At 41.2% G+C, this 15,384-nt stretch overlaps 1 protein-coding gene across 1 annotated transcript in view; it reads right to left on the bottom strand.

Annotated features, from left to right (window-relative positions):
* LOC139393240 (protein phosphatase 1H-like) overlaps nucleotides 1-3,040 on the bottom strand; it is a 51,905-nt gene extending 48,865 nt beyond the window's left edge. The window contains exon 1 of the mRNA XM_071141709.1: nucleotides 2,708-3,040. Within this exon, the coding sequence (XP_070997810.1) occupies nucleotides 2,708-2,937 (230 nt within the window). The 5' untranslated portion in view covers nucleotides 2,938-3,040. The remainder of the gene's footprint in view (nucleotides 1-2,707) is intronic.
* Nucleotides 3,041-15,384: the final 12,344 nt, after the last annotated feature.

Consider the following 15,384-nt stretch of genomic DNA (forward strand, 5'->3'; position numbering starts at 1 on the left):
AAACCAGGGACTGTAGTGACGCATCTTGCATGGAGATGCTGTGCCTTAGACCGCTGCGCCACTCGGGAGACCAATATTATATATATACACACACAGTGGGGCAAAAAAGTATTTAGTCAGCCACCAATTGTGCAAGTTCTCCCACTTAAAAAGATGAGAGAGGTCTGTAATTTTCATCATAGGTACACTTCAACTATGATAGACAAAATGAGAAAAAAAATCCAGAAAATCACATTGTAGGATTTTTAATGAATTTAATTGCAAATTATGGTGGAAAATAAGTATTTGGTCAATAACAAAAGTTGATCTCAATACTTTGTTATATACCCCGTGTTGGCAATGACAGAGGTCAAACGTTTTCTGTAAGTCTTCACAAGGTTTTCACACACTGTTGCTGGTATTTTGGCCCATTCATCCATGCAGATCTCCTCTAGAGCAGTGATGTTTTGGGGCCGTTGCTGGGCAACACAGACTTTCAACTCCTTCCAAAGATTTTCTATGGGGTTGAGATCTGGAGACTGGCTAGGCCACTCCAGGACCTTGAAATGCTTCTTACGAAGCCACTCCTTCGTTGCCCGGGCGGTGTGTTTGGGATCATTGTCATGCTGAAAGACCCAGACACGTTTCATCTTCAATGCCCTTGCTGATGGAAGGAAGTTTTCACTCAAACTCTCACGATACATGGCCCCATTCATTCTTTCCTTTACACGGATCAGTCGTCCTGGTCCCTTGGCAGAAAAACAGCCCCAAAGCATGATGTTTCCACCCCCATGCTTCACAGTAGGTATGGTGTTCTTTGGATGCAACTCAGCATTCTTTGTCCTCCAAACACGACGAGTTGAGTTTTTACCAAAAAGTTATATTTTGGTTTTATCTGACCATATGACATTCTCCCAATCTTCTTCTGGATCATCCAAATGCTCTCTAGCAAACTTCAGACGGGCCTGGACATGTACTGGCTTAAGCAGGGGGACACGTCTGGCACTGCAGGATTTGAGTCCCTGGCGGCGTAGTGTGTTACTGAGGGTAGGCTTTGTTACTTTGGTCCCAGCTCTCTGCAGGTCATTCACTAGGTCCCCCCGTGTGGTTCTGGGATTTTTGCTCACCATTCTTGTGATCATTTTGACCCCATGGGGTGAGCTCTTGCGTGGAGCCCCAGATCGAGGGAGATTATCAGTGGTCTTGTATGTCTTCCATTTCCTAATAATTGCTCCCACAGTTGATTTCTTCAAACCAAGCTGCTTACCTATTGCAGATTCAGTCTTCCCAGCCTGGTGCAGGTCTACAATTTTGTTTCTGGTGTCCTTTGACAGCTCTTTGGTCTTGGCCATAGTGGAGTTTGGAGTGTGACTGTTTGAGGTTGTGGACAGGTGTATTTTATACTGATAACAAGTTCAAACAGATGCCATTAATACAGGTAACGAGTGGAGGACAGAGGAGCCTCTTAAAGAAGAAGTTACAGGTCTGTGAGAGCCAGAAATCTTGCTTGTTTGTAGGTGACCAAATACTTATTTTCCACCATAATTTGCAAATAAATTCATTAAAAATCCTACATGTGATTTTCTGGATTTTCTTTCCTCATTTTGTCTGTCATAGTTGAAGTGTACCTATGATGACAATTACAGGCCTCTCTCATCTTAAGTGGGAGAACTTGCACAATTGGTGGCTGACTAAATACTTTTTTGCCCCACTGTGTGTGTGTGTGTATATATATATATATATATATATATATATATATATATATATATATATATATATATATATATATATATATATATATATATATATATATATATATATATATATATCTCAAGGTCACAAGGCATATGAACTAACAATTTATAAAGCAAACAATGCAATTGTCACAACACATAGATTGTTTGGCTACCCCAGTGATTTTACTCACACACCGCTACTGGTAAAGACCCAGCTCCCAGGGCTGATGAGAGCTAGCCCCCTTTTCTGAAGTGGAAAACTGCTGCATATTGGATGATGTAACTGAGTGAGATCTGATGGAATTTAACCCTGTTGATGTTGACTTGCGGAGAACAGGCAATAAATGGGAGAATGAAACATGTGGGCCATTAAAATCAGCATAATAGTGTGCAGTATAAAATAACTGCATAAAGACAAAGGATTAGCCTATTTCAATGAGCTATTGTGGTAAACACTTCGCTATTATCAAACATTTAAGTGTGGACTTCAGGATTGTTTTCGTTTCCAATAAATGCATGGGTCTACACAAGGAATTTCTATTAGGCCTACATCTATCTACAGATGAGCAGGCTACATTGGAAGGTTTATTCTCATGCGTCTGAGCTGAGCTGTGCGTGGGAGCAGGCAGGCAAGGAGCTGTCAGTGGCACGCAAACTCCATGGCCATAAATAACATGATAATTCCCAGATGCTGTCTTCTCTCCTCCATCCTGATACATGCATACACTCTCTCTCTCTCTGTTTCATGCGAATAACATATTGGACTGTGACACACAACACAAATCTACGATAGGCAATAGCCTACGTGTTTCATTCTATTACGTGGCACGCATTTGAATCTAGTTCCAAAACCGTTATCTGTAAAAGGCAGCGGATGCTGAGGCAGAGATGGGCTATGGGTGCAGCCTTGCAATGAAACTAAAGAAAGGGTTGACAAATCTTGGAAGATGGGCGTATCTATAGGCTACATCAGTTTAGGCTAATGTACTTACTCTGCGTAACCAGTGGCCCATGGCAATCTCTTCGTCTCTTTGAGGATGAGAATCGGCCGCCCTATGTGATCTGCGGAGCACTCGATTTCATCCTGGGTCAGTCCTAGGAACTCGGGTCTCGTGTATGGGAATTTCAGCGGCAGTTCTGATCCGGAATAGTCACCTTCAGCGCCACCAGCCACAACGCCTCCCATGAAATTGGCCACCGCAGATTTAACCCGAGTGAGCATGTTCGTGCCGCGTCGTGTGTCGGTGCTGTGCGGTGCTCCAGCGCGGCTCCCCTTTCCCGAATTTCCCCCCAGCTCGGCGACACGTTTCGACGACAGCGCGAAGGATGCAAAAAATACCTTCTCCTATTCAGGATTTTATTCAAAGCCGCTGGAGAGAGAGCTAAAGTCCTATTGTGGACGCGGAAATACACTCGCGATTAACAGAGTCATGTGATTCCAGCCTATCAAGCTGCTGGATTTGGTCGCCAGGGCCACCGCACGAGCACTGAGCTATAGGGTTGACTAACAGTCAAAGGTATCACTTATCCTGGGATCTTGAGCATTGTAGACAACGTCTACAACCTGTCAGAGACAACCCCTGGACTTACACACATCGTGGAGTTTCCCAGAGGTGTGTGTTATCAGGGGGCAACTTTGGTTTTAGAAATGGGGGGGGACATTTCTATATCTATATCTTTTTTTTATTTTATAAATGTTTTATCCAGTCGGTTAAACACTTCAAAACACCCTACCTGACCATTCTGAGGGTCTGCATGGTCCTAAAAAAACACTGTTGCCTTGTTTGGTATCACATTTAAATTATTAAACTGGAGGGGACAAAAATGCAATTTCTGAATGTTGTCCCCAGTGAAAGTTGCTCCCCTGTGTGTTATTATAATTGGGTCCGCAATATGCCAAAATGCACTAGCTGGCACTAGCTAGCCCTACCTGGTTACTGGCTATAGTCATGCTAGCTAGTAGTAGCTAACAGTGACAAAAATAAAAACATTAAATGTTCTTCTGTGTTTCATGGAAACGCCCAAACATTACACTTGAAATCAAAAATATGTATTTAATGATAGCCTCATGGAGAACCAGGCTTCCCTAATATGGGTAAGCCTGGGGAAGTTCTCAATAGAGGTGGGAACCCTGGTAATATGCTGCATTCAAAACAACTGAGAACTCAGATCTTGGAACTTGTAAATCTATGACTTGTGACTTCAGTGCCTTCAAGACAACTGGGATCTCGAAAGAAAACAAGCTTGGACTGGGAACAATCGCTTTTAATGGTCATCCAACTTAGATATTCTGGCATTTTTCTAGAGCTCCGACTTTCCGACCTGAAGATCACTAACGCCATGATTTTACCTCATTTGTTTCAGAGTTCCCAGTTGTCTTGAAAGCACCAATAGTGCTCACTAGATTAGTATCATAGGTCCAACAGTGCATGACAATTATTTTTACAGTCTATAGTGAGGATGGCTGGGAAATCGCTGATTACAGTTTTTCTCAGTCGCTTTGGTGCATTTATTTCTTAGATCAAAAGTGCAATTCTTGATACTACTTGTACAAATTCCAAATCATCTAGTTACTTGTGCACATCATTAAAGCAATTTCTTATTCCTTTGAACATATTGCAATTGATAATGTACAAGTGTCAGCTTTTTTCCACATTATCAATTGCTCATGTCATGTTGATCAAAATATAGTAGATGGTTCTCTGTTGAATAGTCTTACCCCTCAAAACATCTAGGTATTAGTTCCTTGCATAAGCCATTACATGCAACATTGTTGAACTATTTGTCATAAACTGTCAAGCATAGTTTTACACATTTCTATTAGACCTTTTGTACAAAAACGTGAATTGATGAATCGTGCAGGTGAAATTGACCCTCTCTCATGAAGGAATGGAAAGTGTTAGTTCAACCAACAATCAACCAGTTGTCTAAATTGCTCAAAGGTGCATCTCATGAAGAATCAATTGGCAAGCATATATAGACAGACCACAACACAGAGTTGCAATTTTCCAATAATGGATGGACCAGGAAACGAACAGGGTCAACAGCCAAGAGGAGGAGGAAGAAGAGGAGCAAGGATGCGTGGTAGAAGGCAAAACAGAGGAAGAGGCAGAAGAGGACATAGGCGCATATCTGATGACATAAGGGCCACTATTGTAGACCATGTTGTCAATCATGGCCTTACAATGGCTGAGGCGGGTCGAAGGGTGCAGCCGAATATTGGGAGATCAACCGTGTCCTCAATCGTTCAAACGTTTCGAAGAGAGAACAGGTATGTCCACCAATGTACAGTGCACTGTTACTGTATTTAAGAGGTATACTGTATACTTCCTACAATGCTTCATATTACAGTAGTCCACTTGTATTTCACAGCATACAGAAATATACTCTATACAGATACATACTGCACCTTACATGCACCCACCTGTATGTTTTACAGTAAAATGTGTGTTCGCATGGTTTTTGTCTATGTGAAAGTGTGCGATGCATCACTGCATTTTTCCCCACATAGGACTGCAAGATTACCTCAAACCGGTGGCAGAGGATGCCTTTTCACACCTCAACAGGAGGAGGCTATTTGCACCATGGTCCTAGCAAACAATGCCATGAGACTCAGGTAAATACAAAGGACCATTACAGAAGACAACGATGTCTTTGAAAACATCCATACGGTTAGCATCTCAACCATCGACAGGGTGCTGCCTAGAAACCAGATGAGTACGAAACAGCTGTACCGTGTACCATTCCAAAGGAATGAGGAGTTAAGGAGCTACGGTACCAGTATGTACAGGTAAAACATATATCTATGTAACTACTTTACAGCAACATTTTATAGTGATACATAGTACAGTAAGCATAAACGGCACACATTTCCATTGCTGTGGAAGGAACATGCAATATATGTACATTTTATGTCACTCTTCCTTACCAAAACAAATTCAACTGTGTGTTCTGGGATATAGCGTATAATGGAGTTGGAATCAAGTGAACCCTCTCACAACTTTGTATACGTGGATGAGGCTGGCTTCAACCTGACCAAATGCAGAAGGCGGGGTCGGAATATCATCGGTCACAGAGCTACTGTGGATTTGCCAGGCCAAAGGGGAGGAAATATCACCATGTATGCTGCTATTTCGGAGCATGATGCCCTAACCCATATCCCCCTTTTAGGGCCATACAACACCCAGCATCTACTCAACCTTTTAGACTCTCTACAGGGCTCTCATCCCTGATGATGAGAGGGGTCTGTTTAGAGAGGATTTGCCAAAGTATGTGGTCATTTGTGATAATGTGAGTTTCCATCGATCAAACATCATAAGGCAATGGTTTGTGACCCACCCGAGGATGCTCATAGGATTCCTCCCACCTTATTCACCATTCCTTAACCCAATTGTGGAGTTCTTTTCAGCATGGAGGTGGAAGGTGTACGATCGTCAGCCACACACACATATGACCCTGCTGGCTGCAATGGATGCAGCATGAGAGGACATCACAGTAGACACCTGCAGAGGATGGATAAGGCATTCCAAAAATAGTCTTTCCACGTTGCATTGGAAGGGAAAATATCCGATGTGATGTGGATGAGAATATGTGGGCCGACAGACAGGAACGTCTGGATGTGTAGAGACAGCACAACAGTGCTGCGGGCAAAGTGGTTTCCTGTGTTTCTTTCTAATTTAGTTTTTTTTCCTTTGTGCCCCTTGGGTTGTCCAGTCTATTTCAATCAGTAACCCACATACAGTAATATGTAAATAGTACTGTTGAAATTGATATATGCCATAGAAGTGCAGCCTTGTGCATTTTCAATACAGTAACTGTCATCCAAACTGTAGCCTAAGTTTACATCAGGAAATACTGTCAAAGTATGCAGTTACATTGACAACATGCCTAAACATTTTGACCACCTTGTTCGTGAACAATGACTCAATGACTTATTATTCTGATGACACTGACATGATCATTGGCATGAATATTTACTGTTGAGAGATGTACTAAGGATTTTTAGTGACTGACTAGCTTTAGAAACATTTCTATTGTATATTGCAGTTTGTACAAATTGTTCTGAGAAATGCACTTATTATTTTGCACATGTAAGGGATGATGTGAAAAATGTACCAAAGCGACTGAGAAACTGTAAAACCCCTTCCAAATATCTTTAGAGTATGTCAATTTTGTGTATAAAGCACACTTCTGACAAAACAGATTTAAGTTTTTCCTCCAGGTTCTCCATTTTCTGCAATGTTGCAAACCAGCATATGGAACAACTCTCTGCAAAATGTGTCCTTCCTAGTCTGAAAACAGTGACGAACATAGAACCAACAGGCATGTTCTTGAAATGTAACATCCAAACAAAATCTTGGCCCATATTTAAACTGTTTTTTGCAATACAAAATTCTCCAGACCTCCAAGGTCCGTGTACGTTTTGTTATTTTGATTGTCGAGTCAAAAATGGAAAAACAGAAAACAGCTCATTTTCTTTTTTGGTTTCTGAATTTGAAAAATGAAAATCGGATAGGACTTGCTTTCTCATTTATATTGTTGAAATTGGTTGGACATGGAATAATGAAAAACAAATAACAAGTACACACCCCCTCATAGAATATTCAAATGGCTTAGGGTGTGTGTTTACAGTCTGGGTTGGCAGCACAAAGAAATGATTAGACTGTGTGTGTGACAGGAAGATAAAAATACTTATGTTAGCTAAGATGCAGAACGTAAGATTAAGTTAGCATGCCAATATAACAAACTCAACAACAGCTGATCAAAGTTGGTGTCATGGATCCCTCTGGAACCTTCATTGTGCACACCTGGCCCCTATTCCCACTGATTAGTATGTTATATGTGTGCTCTGTTCCCTCTGTCTTTGTCGGTTATTGTTCCCATGTCTGTTGGTGGTGTGAGTACCTATACGTTGGTGCAGCTGTTATGCTGCGTGCTATATATATTGTGTATTACGGGTATCGTCCCATGGCGTTCAACGAGGTTTACCCTCACTCTTTTGTTTGGGTACAGCCCAGTGTTTTTGTATACATGTTTGTTATGGGTGTATTAAAAACCCCTATTGTGTATTCCTGCGTCTGTCTCCAAAATTCTTTATACCAGCGTGACAGTTGGCTTGCTCTAGCTAGCAGGTTGCTAGCTAGCCCCACCTGGTTACTGTCTATAGACATGCTAGCTAGTAATAGCTAGTGGAAGTGAGTTAGTCCCTCAACATGCTACAAGATGAAGCTGCCCGGACAGAGCTACCTGCTGCAGAAAGGCCAGATTTCTCCATTACTTTCTGAAGCCAATTTAGCTAGATCTTCTGTCAGCTGCTGGTGTTTATTGACTGAATAATAATGAACAGCAGATATTATAAATGGTTACCTATCTGGCACTTTGCTTAGCTAACTTAGCTATTGCTTACACATACAACAATATCCAATCAAGCAATAGTCAGAGCTGATCTGTGCGTGTGTGTTTGTGGTGTGAGAGAGTTCTGAATGTTCCCGCAGCAGGAAATCACAGTGGCATCTCATGTGATCATCATGAACTTCATGTAATTACATCAGGCAATACAATAAGTTAAAATAAGCCTTTTTATTGGTATGTGTATACATCACCTACATCCTTTCCTGCTCACTGAAAGGCAGACATAGGCTATACTCTTCAGTTGTGAATACAACTATTGTTTCAACAATACCAAACATTAGGAAAACCTCAGAACAGCCTCAATTCATGGCACATGGACTCTACAAGGTGTCAAAATCGTTCCGCACGGATGCTGGCCCATGTTGACTCCAATGCTTCCCACAGGTGTGTCTAGTTGGCTGGATGTCCATTCTGACCATTCTTGATACACATGAGATACTTAAGCATAAGAATCCTAGCAGCGTTGCTGTTCCTGACACAAACTGGTGCCCCTGGCACCTACTACCATACCCCGTTCAAAGGCACTTAAATGTTTTTTCTTGCCCATTCACCCTCTGAATGGCATACATACACAATCCATGTCTCAAGACTTAAAAAAACACTATTTAACCTGTCTCCGGTCCTTCATCTACACTGATTGAAGTACATTTAACAGGTGACATCAATATAGGATCATAGCTTTGACCTGGATTCACCTGGTCAGTCTATTTCATGGAAAGAGCATGTGTTCCTAATGTTTTGTATACTCAGTGTATACAGGTGTCGGATCGTAATTTGATCACCCTGTTGCTGGAAATTGAGACGCAGACCATTTAATGAGAGACTTTGTGAATACACACAGATCTTTCTTGAATTGTATGTGTGTAAGTAAGTGGGGACGGGGAAAATAGTGTACTGGAGGAGTGTGGGGTATCCTGTCTGGTCATTTGTTCGTGGGCTATAGCCTCAAGCCTGATATGCATAATAATACAGCCAGTGTCACATTTTTTATACTTAATTCAAAGTGCTTTACCTTAAAATGTGCAAACAGGCTTAAAAACAGGAAGCGCTAACTGGTGGATGGTGACTGCATTTTGCCTGTAGTAAATAGATGTGTAAAGACAAAGTAATATCATGAAATATAATTTTGTCTTAGCTTGTAACGTAGAAAATATTTGATTTGATTTTGGATCACAGGATATATGCAGCAATTTCATTCACTTGTATTACTTATCAAGAGAAGGAAGGGAGGTAGGGGGAAAGGGAGTTTCTTCAACCAATCCCATCTACACCCATCTATCCACCTCTTATGGGTGTTTTCTGTTAAGAGGCTAAATAGCACTAAAGGAAGTAAGCAAAGGCACTATGTGTAATCCTGGGATTAAGTATACTTATTGGTATAATTCTATAATAGCCTATAGTTATCTGTACTTAATCCTACAATGGACCGTAGTAATATTATAGTCTGATAATGGCATGTAGCAATCTTATAATTGCTTGTAGTAATCTGCACTTATTACTTTCTGGAAATAATGTATAGGTGTGCCACCATTATAATTGATCCAAGGAACTAGAGGGGAGGGGAAACCCCGCCTAGAGGAAAGAACTTAGATTTGGAAACAATAGTGGAGTAAAGCCAAGGAGATATGGTTATTAGCATAAAGTGGAGGGACTATGAAACTTGTATAAGCATGAAACTGTATAAAAGGAGTGGACAGACTGAGTCCGGTAGTTGGTTCGTTTGCCAGCTCGGCTTGTTACTTTGTAATAAAGTCTATTTGAATATACAAGTTCCGGTATCGGAGAAATATGATTGAGCGAATATTTCCACGACACTCTCTCCTGCCACACCCACATCCCTCTATCTGTCAACGGTCAGTAAAAATCACACTTTAACATTGAATTTAACTGATTTAATCAAAGGGCAGTTGAACAAGAGTGAGCAAAGTTTAGTATGAGGGGGATAAAGTAGTTGACTTGGCAGCCTGTCAGCATGGGATTGGTGCCAAGAGAAAAACAACTTCCCCTGATGTATCCTGGAGAGAAAGAGAGAGTGAGCTAAAACCACATGACATGAGAGAAATGGAGAGACACACTTTGAGAGCATCATGCTTAACAGGAAATGTAAATTGGGGTATTTCTTTGAAGGGTGGGGAAGGAGAGGAGGGTCTCAGCTGAAGTCCAAGAATAGTGATATATTTAAAGTGGAAATTTCAGCCTTTTTAAACCTTGAATACAGTACAAGTTTGCATTTCCTGCTGTGCAGGACATTTCCTGCAACAACAGGGTGATCCTACACCTGTATACAGTGCCTTGTGAAAGTATTCGGCCCCCTTGAACTTTGCGACCTTTTGCCACATTTCAGGCTTCAAACATAAAGATATAAAACTGTATTTTTTTGTGAAGAATCAACAACAAGTGGGACACAATCATGAAGTGGAACGACATTTATTGGATATTTCAAACTTTTTTAACAAATCAAAAACTGAAAAATTCGGCGTGCAAAATTATTCAGCCCCTTTACTTTCAGTGCAGCAAACTCTCTCCAGAAGTTCAGTGAGGATCTCTGAATGATCCAATGTTGACCTAAATGACTAATGATGATAAATACAATCCACCTGTGTGTAATCAAGTCTCCGTATAAATGCACCTGCACTGTGATAGTCTCAGAGGTCCATTAAAAGCGCAGAGAGCATCATGAAGAACAAGGAACACACCAGGCAGGTCCGAGATACTGTTGTGAAGAAGTTTAAAGCCGGATTTGGATACAAAAAGATTTCCCAAGCTTTAAACATCCCAAGGAGCACTTTGCAAGTGATAATATTGAAATGGAAGGAGTATCAGACCACTGCAAATCTACCAAGACCTGGCCGTCCCTCTAAACTTTCAGCTCATACAAGGAGAAGACTGATCAGAGATGCAGCCAAGAGGCCCATGATCATTCTGGATGAACTGCAGAGATCTACAGCTGAGGTGGGAGACTCTGTCCATAGGACAACAATCAGTCGTATATTGCACAAATCTGGCCTTTATGGAAGAGTGGCAAGAAGAAAGCCATTTCTTAAAGATATCCATAAAAAGTGTCGTTTAAAGTTTGCCACAAGCCACCTGGGAGACACACCAAACATGTAGAAGAAGGTGCTCTGGTCAGATGAAACCAAAATTGAACTTTTTGGCAACAATGCAAAACGTTATGTTTGGCGTAAAAGCAACACAGCTGAACACACCATCCCCACTGTCAAACATGGTGGTGGCAGCATCATGGTTTGGGCCTGCTTTTCTTCAGCAGGGACAGGGAAGATGGTTAAAATTGATGGGAAGATGGATGGAGCCAAATACAGGACCATTCTGGAAGAAAACCTGATGGAGTCTGCAAAAGACCTGAGACTGGGACGGAGATTTGTCTTCCAACAAGACAATGATCCAAAACATAAAGCAAAATCTACAATGGAATGGTTCAAAAATAAACATATCCAGGTGTTAGAATGGCCAAGTCAAAGTCCAGACCTGAATCCAATCGAGAATCTGTGGAAAGAACTGAAAACTGCTGTTCACAAATGCTCTCCATCCAACCTCACTGAGCTCGAGCTGTTTTGCAAGGAGGAATGGGAAAAAATTTCAGTCTCTCGATGTGCAAAACTGATAGACATACACCAAGCGACTTACAGCTGTAATCGCAGCAAAAGGTGGCGCTACAAAGTATTAACTTAAGGGGGCTGAATAATTTTGCACGCCCAATTTTTCAGTTTTTGATTTGTTAAAAAAGTTTAAAATATCCAATAAATGTCGTTCCACTTCATGATTGTGTCCCACTTGTTGTTGATTCTTCACAAAAAAATACAGTTTTATATCTTTATGTTTGAAGCCTGAAATGTGGCAAAAGGTCTCAAAGTTCAAGGGGACCGAATACTTTCGCAAGGCACTGTACATTCAGAGAAGTAGGCCAATTATCACAGCAATAGTCGTGTTCACAACTGAAGGGTATAGCCTACATCTGCCTTCAGTGAATAGGAAAAGACGTTGGTTTAGTATACCCATACCAATTAAAAGTGTTATTTTAACTTACTAGATTGGCTGATGACTACATGACATTCATGATGATCAGCTCAGATGCCATTCTGTGCTTTTCTCCTGCGGGAACATTCAGAATACACGCACGCACGCACGCACGCACGCGCACACACACACACACACACACACACACACACACACACACACACACACACACACACACACACACACACACATAATTGAACTTGATTGATGAATTAAGGTCACTACTTATTAAAGAACTCCCCTCACCTCTCCCCTCACCCCTCCCTTCACCTGGTTGTCTAGGTCTTAATTGTCTATGTCTTAATAGTGCAGACACTAGGCCCTCCACGGTATGAGTTTGACACCCCTGGTCTATAGCTTGACTGGATATTGTTATGTGTGTAAGCAATTGCTAAGTTAGCTATGCAAACTTCCAGATATGTAACCATTTACAGTAGAGTCAATTCACACCATCAGCCGACAGAAGATCTAGCTAAGTATTCTACATAAAGGGATGGAGAAATCTTACCTTTCTGCAGCAGGTAGCTCTAGTCGGGCAGCTTCATCAAGTCCACATGATATAGATTTGATGTTTAACTTTAAGAAGCTAGGATTTAAAGTTGTCTTTTTCTACGGAAACAGATAGTGCCTTTCTCTAAGCAGTAGGAAGCAGATTATTCAGTGAACTGTTCTTGATTATGGTGATATTATTATCAAAGTGCTTCTGATGCTACTCTTAAACCTTTGGATGCCATCTACCATCGTGCCCTTCGTTTTGTTACAGGAGACACTTTTGATATTCACCACTGCATCCTGTATCGAAAGGTTCGCTGGACTTCGCTAAAGACCCGTAGAGCTCTACATTACTCCCTTTATGTTTACAAGGCCCTACTTCATAAACTTCCATCTTATCTAACTTTGCTGTTGAAGTATTAGACACCTGAGTTGCCTAACCCGTTAACGGGATTGGTTAACTCTTGAGTTTCCTAGGGTCTCCACTGAGCGAGGTGAATCTGATTTTAGTTTTAATGCACCGTATTGCTGGAACAAAATTCAAAATATTTTTCATCTTGATATTCTGGTGCCCCTCGGGCAATTTAAAGTATTATTGGGTGAATTATTTGTGGAAGAATGTAACTGTTTTTCTGGGTAATTTGGGATGTTTTATTTGTGCTTCCCATGGCTGTGTTTTTGTATTTTAATGTGTGTATATATTTACACACAGGAGGCTGGTGGCACCTTAATTGGAGAGAACAGGCTCGTGGTAACGGCTGGAGAGGAATTGGTGGAATGTTTTCAAATACTTCAAACACATGGTTCCATGTGTTTGATGTCCTTCCATTATTATGAGCTGTCCTTTCATTATTTATGAGCTGTCCTTCCATTATTATGAGCTGTCCTTCCCTCAGCAGCCTTCACTGCTGTACAACATTACAACATTTACAACATTAACAATGTCTACACTGTATTTCTGATCAATTTAATGTTTTTTTAAAAAAGGTGCTTTTCTTTCAAAAGCAAGGACATTTGTGTGACCCCAAACTTTTTATTATATTTTTTGCATTGTTGTCAAACTGATATTTGACACTTATTAATGCCAAAATAATATGCAAAATGGTGAGGCTTTTTTCCTAAACAGGTGGGGCTCAAAACATCCATTTGCCCCACCTGCCCTGAATGACAGGTTGATGCTGACCAACACACTGTACCTCTTACTGTACCTTTCTAGAAACACAATGTAATACACAGTCATATCCAGTAGATGGAGTCATTACACAGAGAGATAAGACTGATTAAGGTACTTTTCAAGATGTTTACAAAATACTTACATCACTACAAATAATTTTGTGTACCCTAGGGGATGATATTGCGCCAAGCACCATAACCAAACATGCTTAAATCTATAGAAAATATGTGCTACTTCCAGTAAGACATCCTTTACGCCTGAAGAATTTCCCCTTGTCCCTTGCAGCCTTCAGATAATAATGGGTTCAATGGTCTCACACCTGCAATTTTCCCATTCACAGTCACGGATCCATAATTATATGAGATCATAAAACAAGGACCTGTCTGACAACCTCTTATCTGTCTCTCTTCCCAACATCATTACATGCTATTAATTACGTCACTTACATGCTATTGACAAATTTAGGGCAAGGGTTGCTTTGCAGAGAGACATCCGGGATTGAAACATACTCTGTTTCACGGAAACATGGCTCTCTGGGGACATGCTGTCGGAGTCGATACAGCCACCGGGATTCTTTGTTCGTCGCGCCGACAGGAATAAACATCTGTCTGGGAAGAAGAAGAAGGGGGTGTATGTTTCATGAGTAATGGCTCATGGTGTAATTGTAACAACATACAGGAACTCAAGTCCTTCTGTTCACCTGACCTAGAATTCCTTACAATCAAATGCTGACCGTATTATCTCCCAATATGATTCTTGTCGGTTATTGTCACAGCCGTGTATATCTCCCCTCAAGCTGATATCACAACGACCCTCAAGGAACTACACTGGACTTTATGAAAACTGGAAACCATATATCCTGAGGCTACATTTATTGCAGCTGGGGATTTTAACAATGCAGATTTGAGAACAAAGATACCTAAATTCGATTAGCATATTAATTGTAGTACCCGGGCTGGCAAACACTGGATCACTGCTACTCTATCTTTCAACAATGCATACAAGGCCCTCCCCACCCTCCATTCAGCAAATCTGACCACTACTCCATTTTGCTTCTCCACTCCTATTGGCAGAAACTCAAACAGGATGTACCAGTGACAATGACCATTCAACGCTGGTCTGACCAATCAGAATCCATGCTTCAAGATTGTTTTGATCATTCGGACTGGGAAATGTTCAGGGTAGCCTCAGAGAATAATATAGATTTATATGCTGATTCGGTGAGTGAGTTGATAAGGATGTGCATAGGAAATGTTGTACACACTGTGACTATTAAAACCTACCCTAACCAGAAACCGTGGATATATGGCACCATTCGCGCAAAACTGAAAGCGCGAACCAGTGTAGTTATTCCCTCCGCAAGGCAATCAAACAAGCGAAATGTCAGTACATGGAGAAGGTGGAGCCGCAATTCAATGGCTCAGGCACAAGACGTATGGTGGCAGGTTCTACAGACAATCACGGACTACAAAAAGAAAATCAGTCACAGACTCCGACGTCTTGCTTCGAGACAAACTAAACACCTACTTGCCCGCTTTGAGGATAGCACTGTGCCAC

The sequence above is a fragment of the Oncorhynchus clarkii genome, chromosome 33 (genome assembly GCF_045791955.1).
Source record: "Oncorhynchus clarkii lewisi isolate Uvic-CL-2024 chromosome 33, UVic_Ocla_1.0, whole genome shotgun sequence".
NCBI classification, from domain to species: Eukaryota; Metazoa; Chordata; class Actinopteri; order Salmoniformes; family Salmonidae; genus Oncorhynchus; species Oncorhynchus clarkii.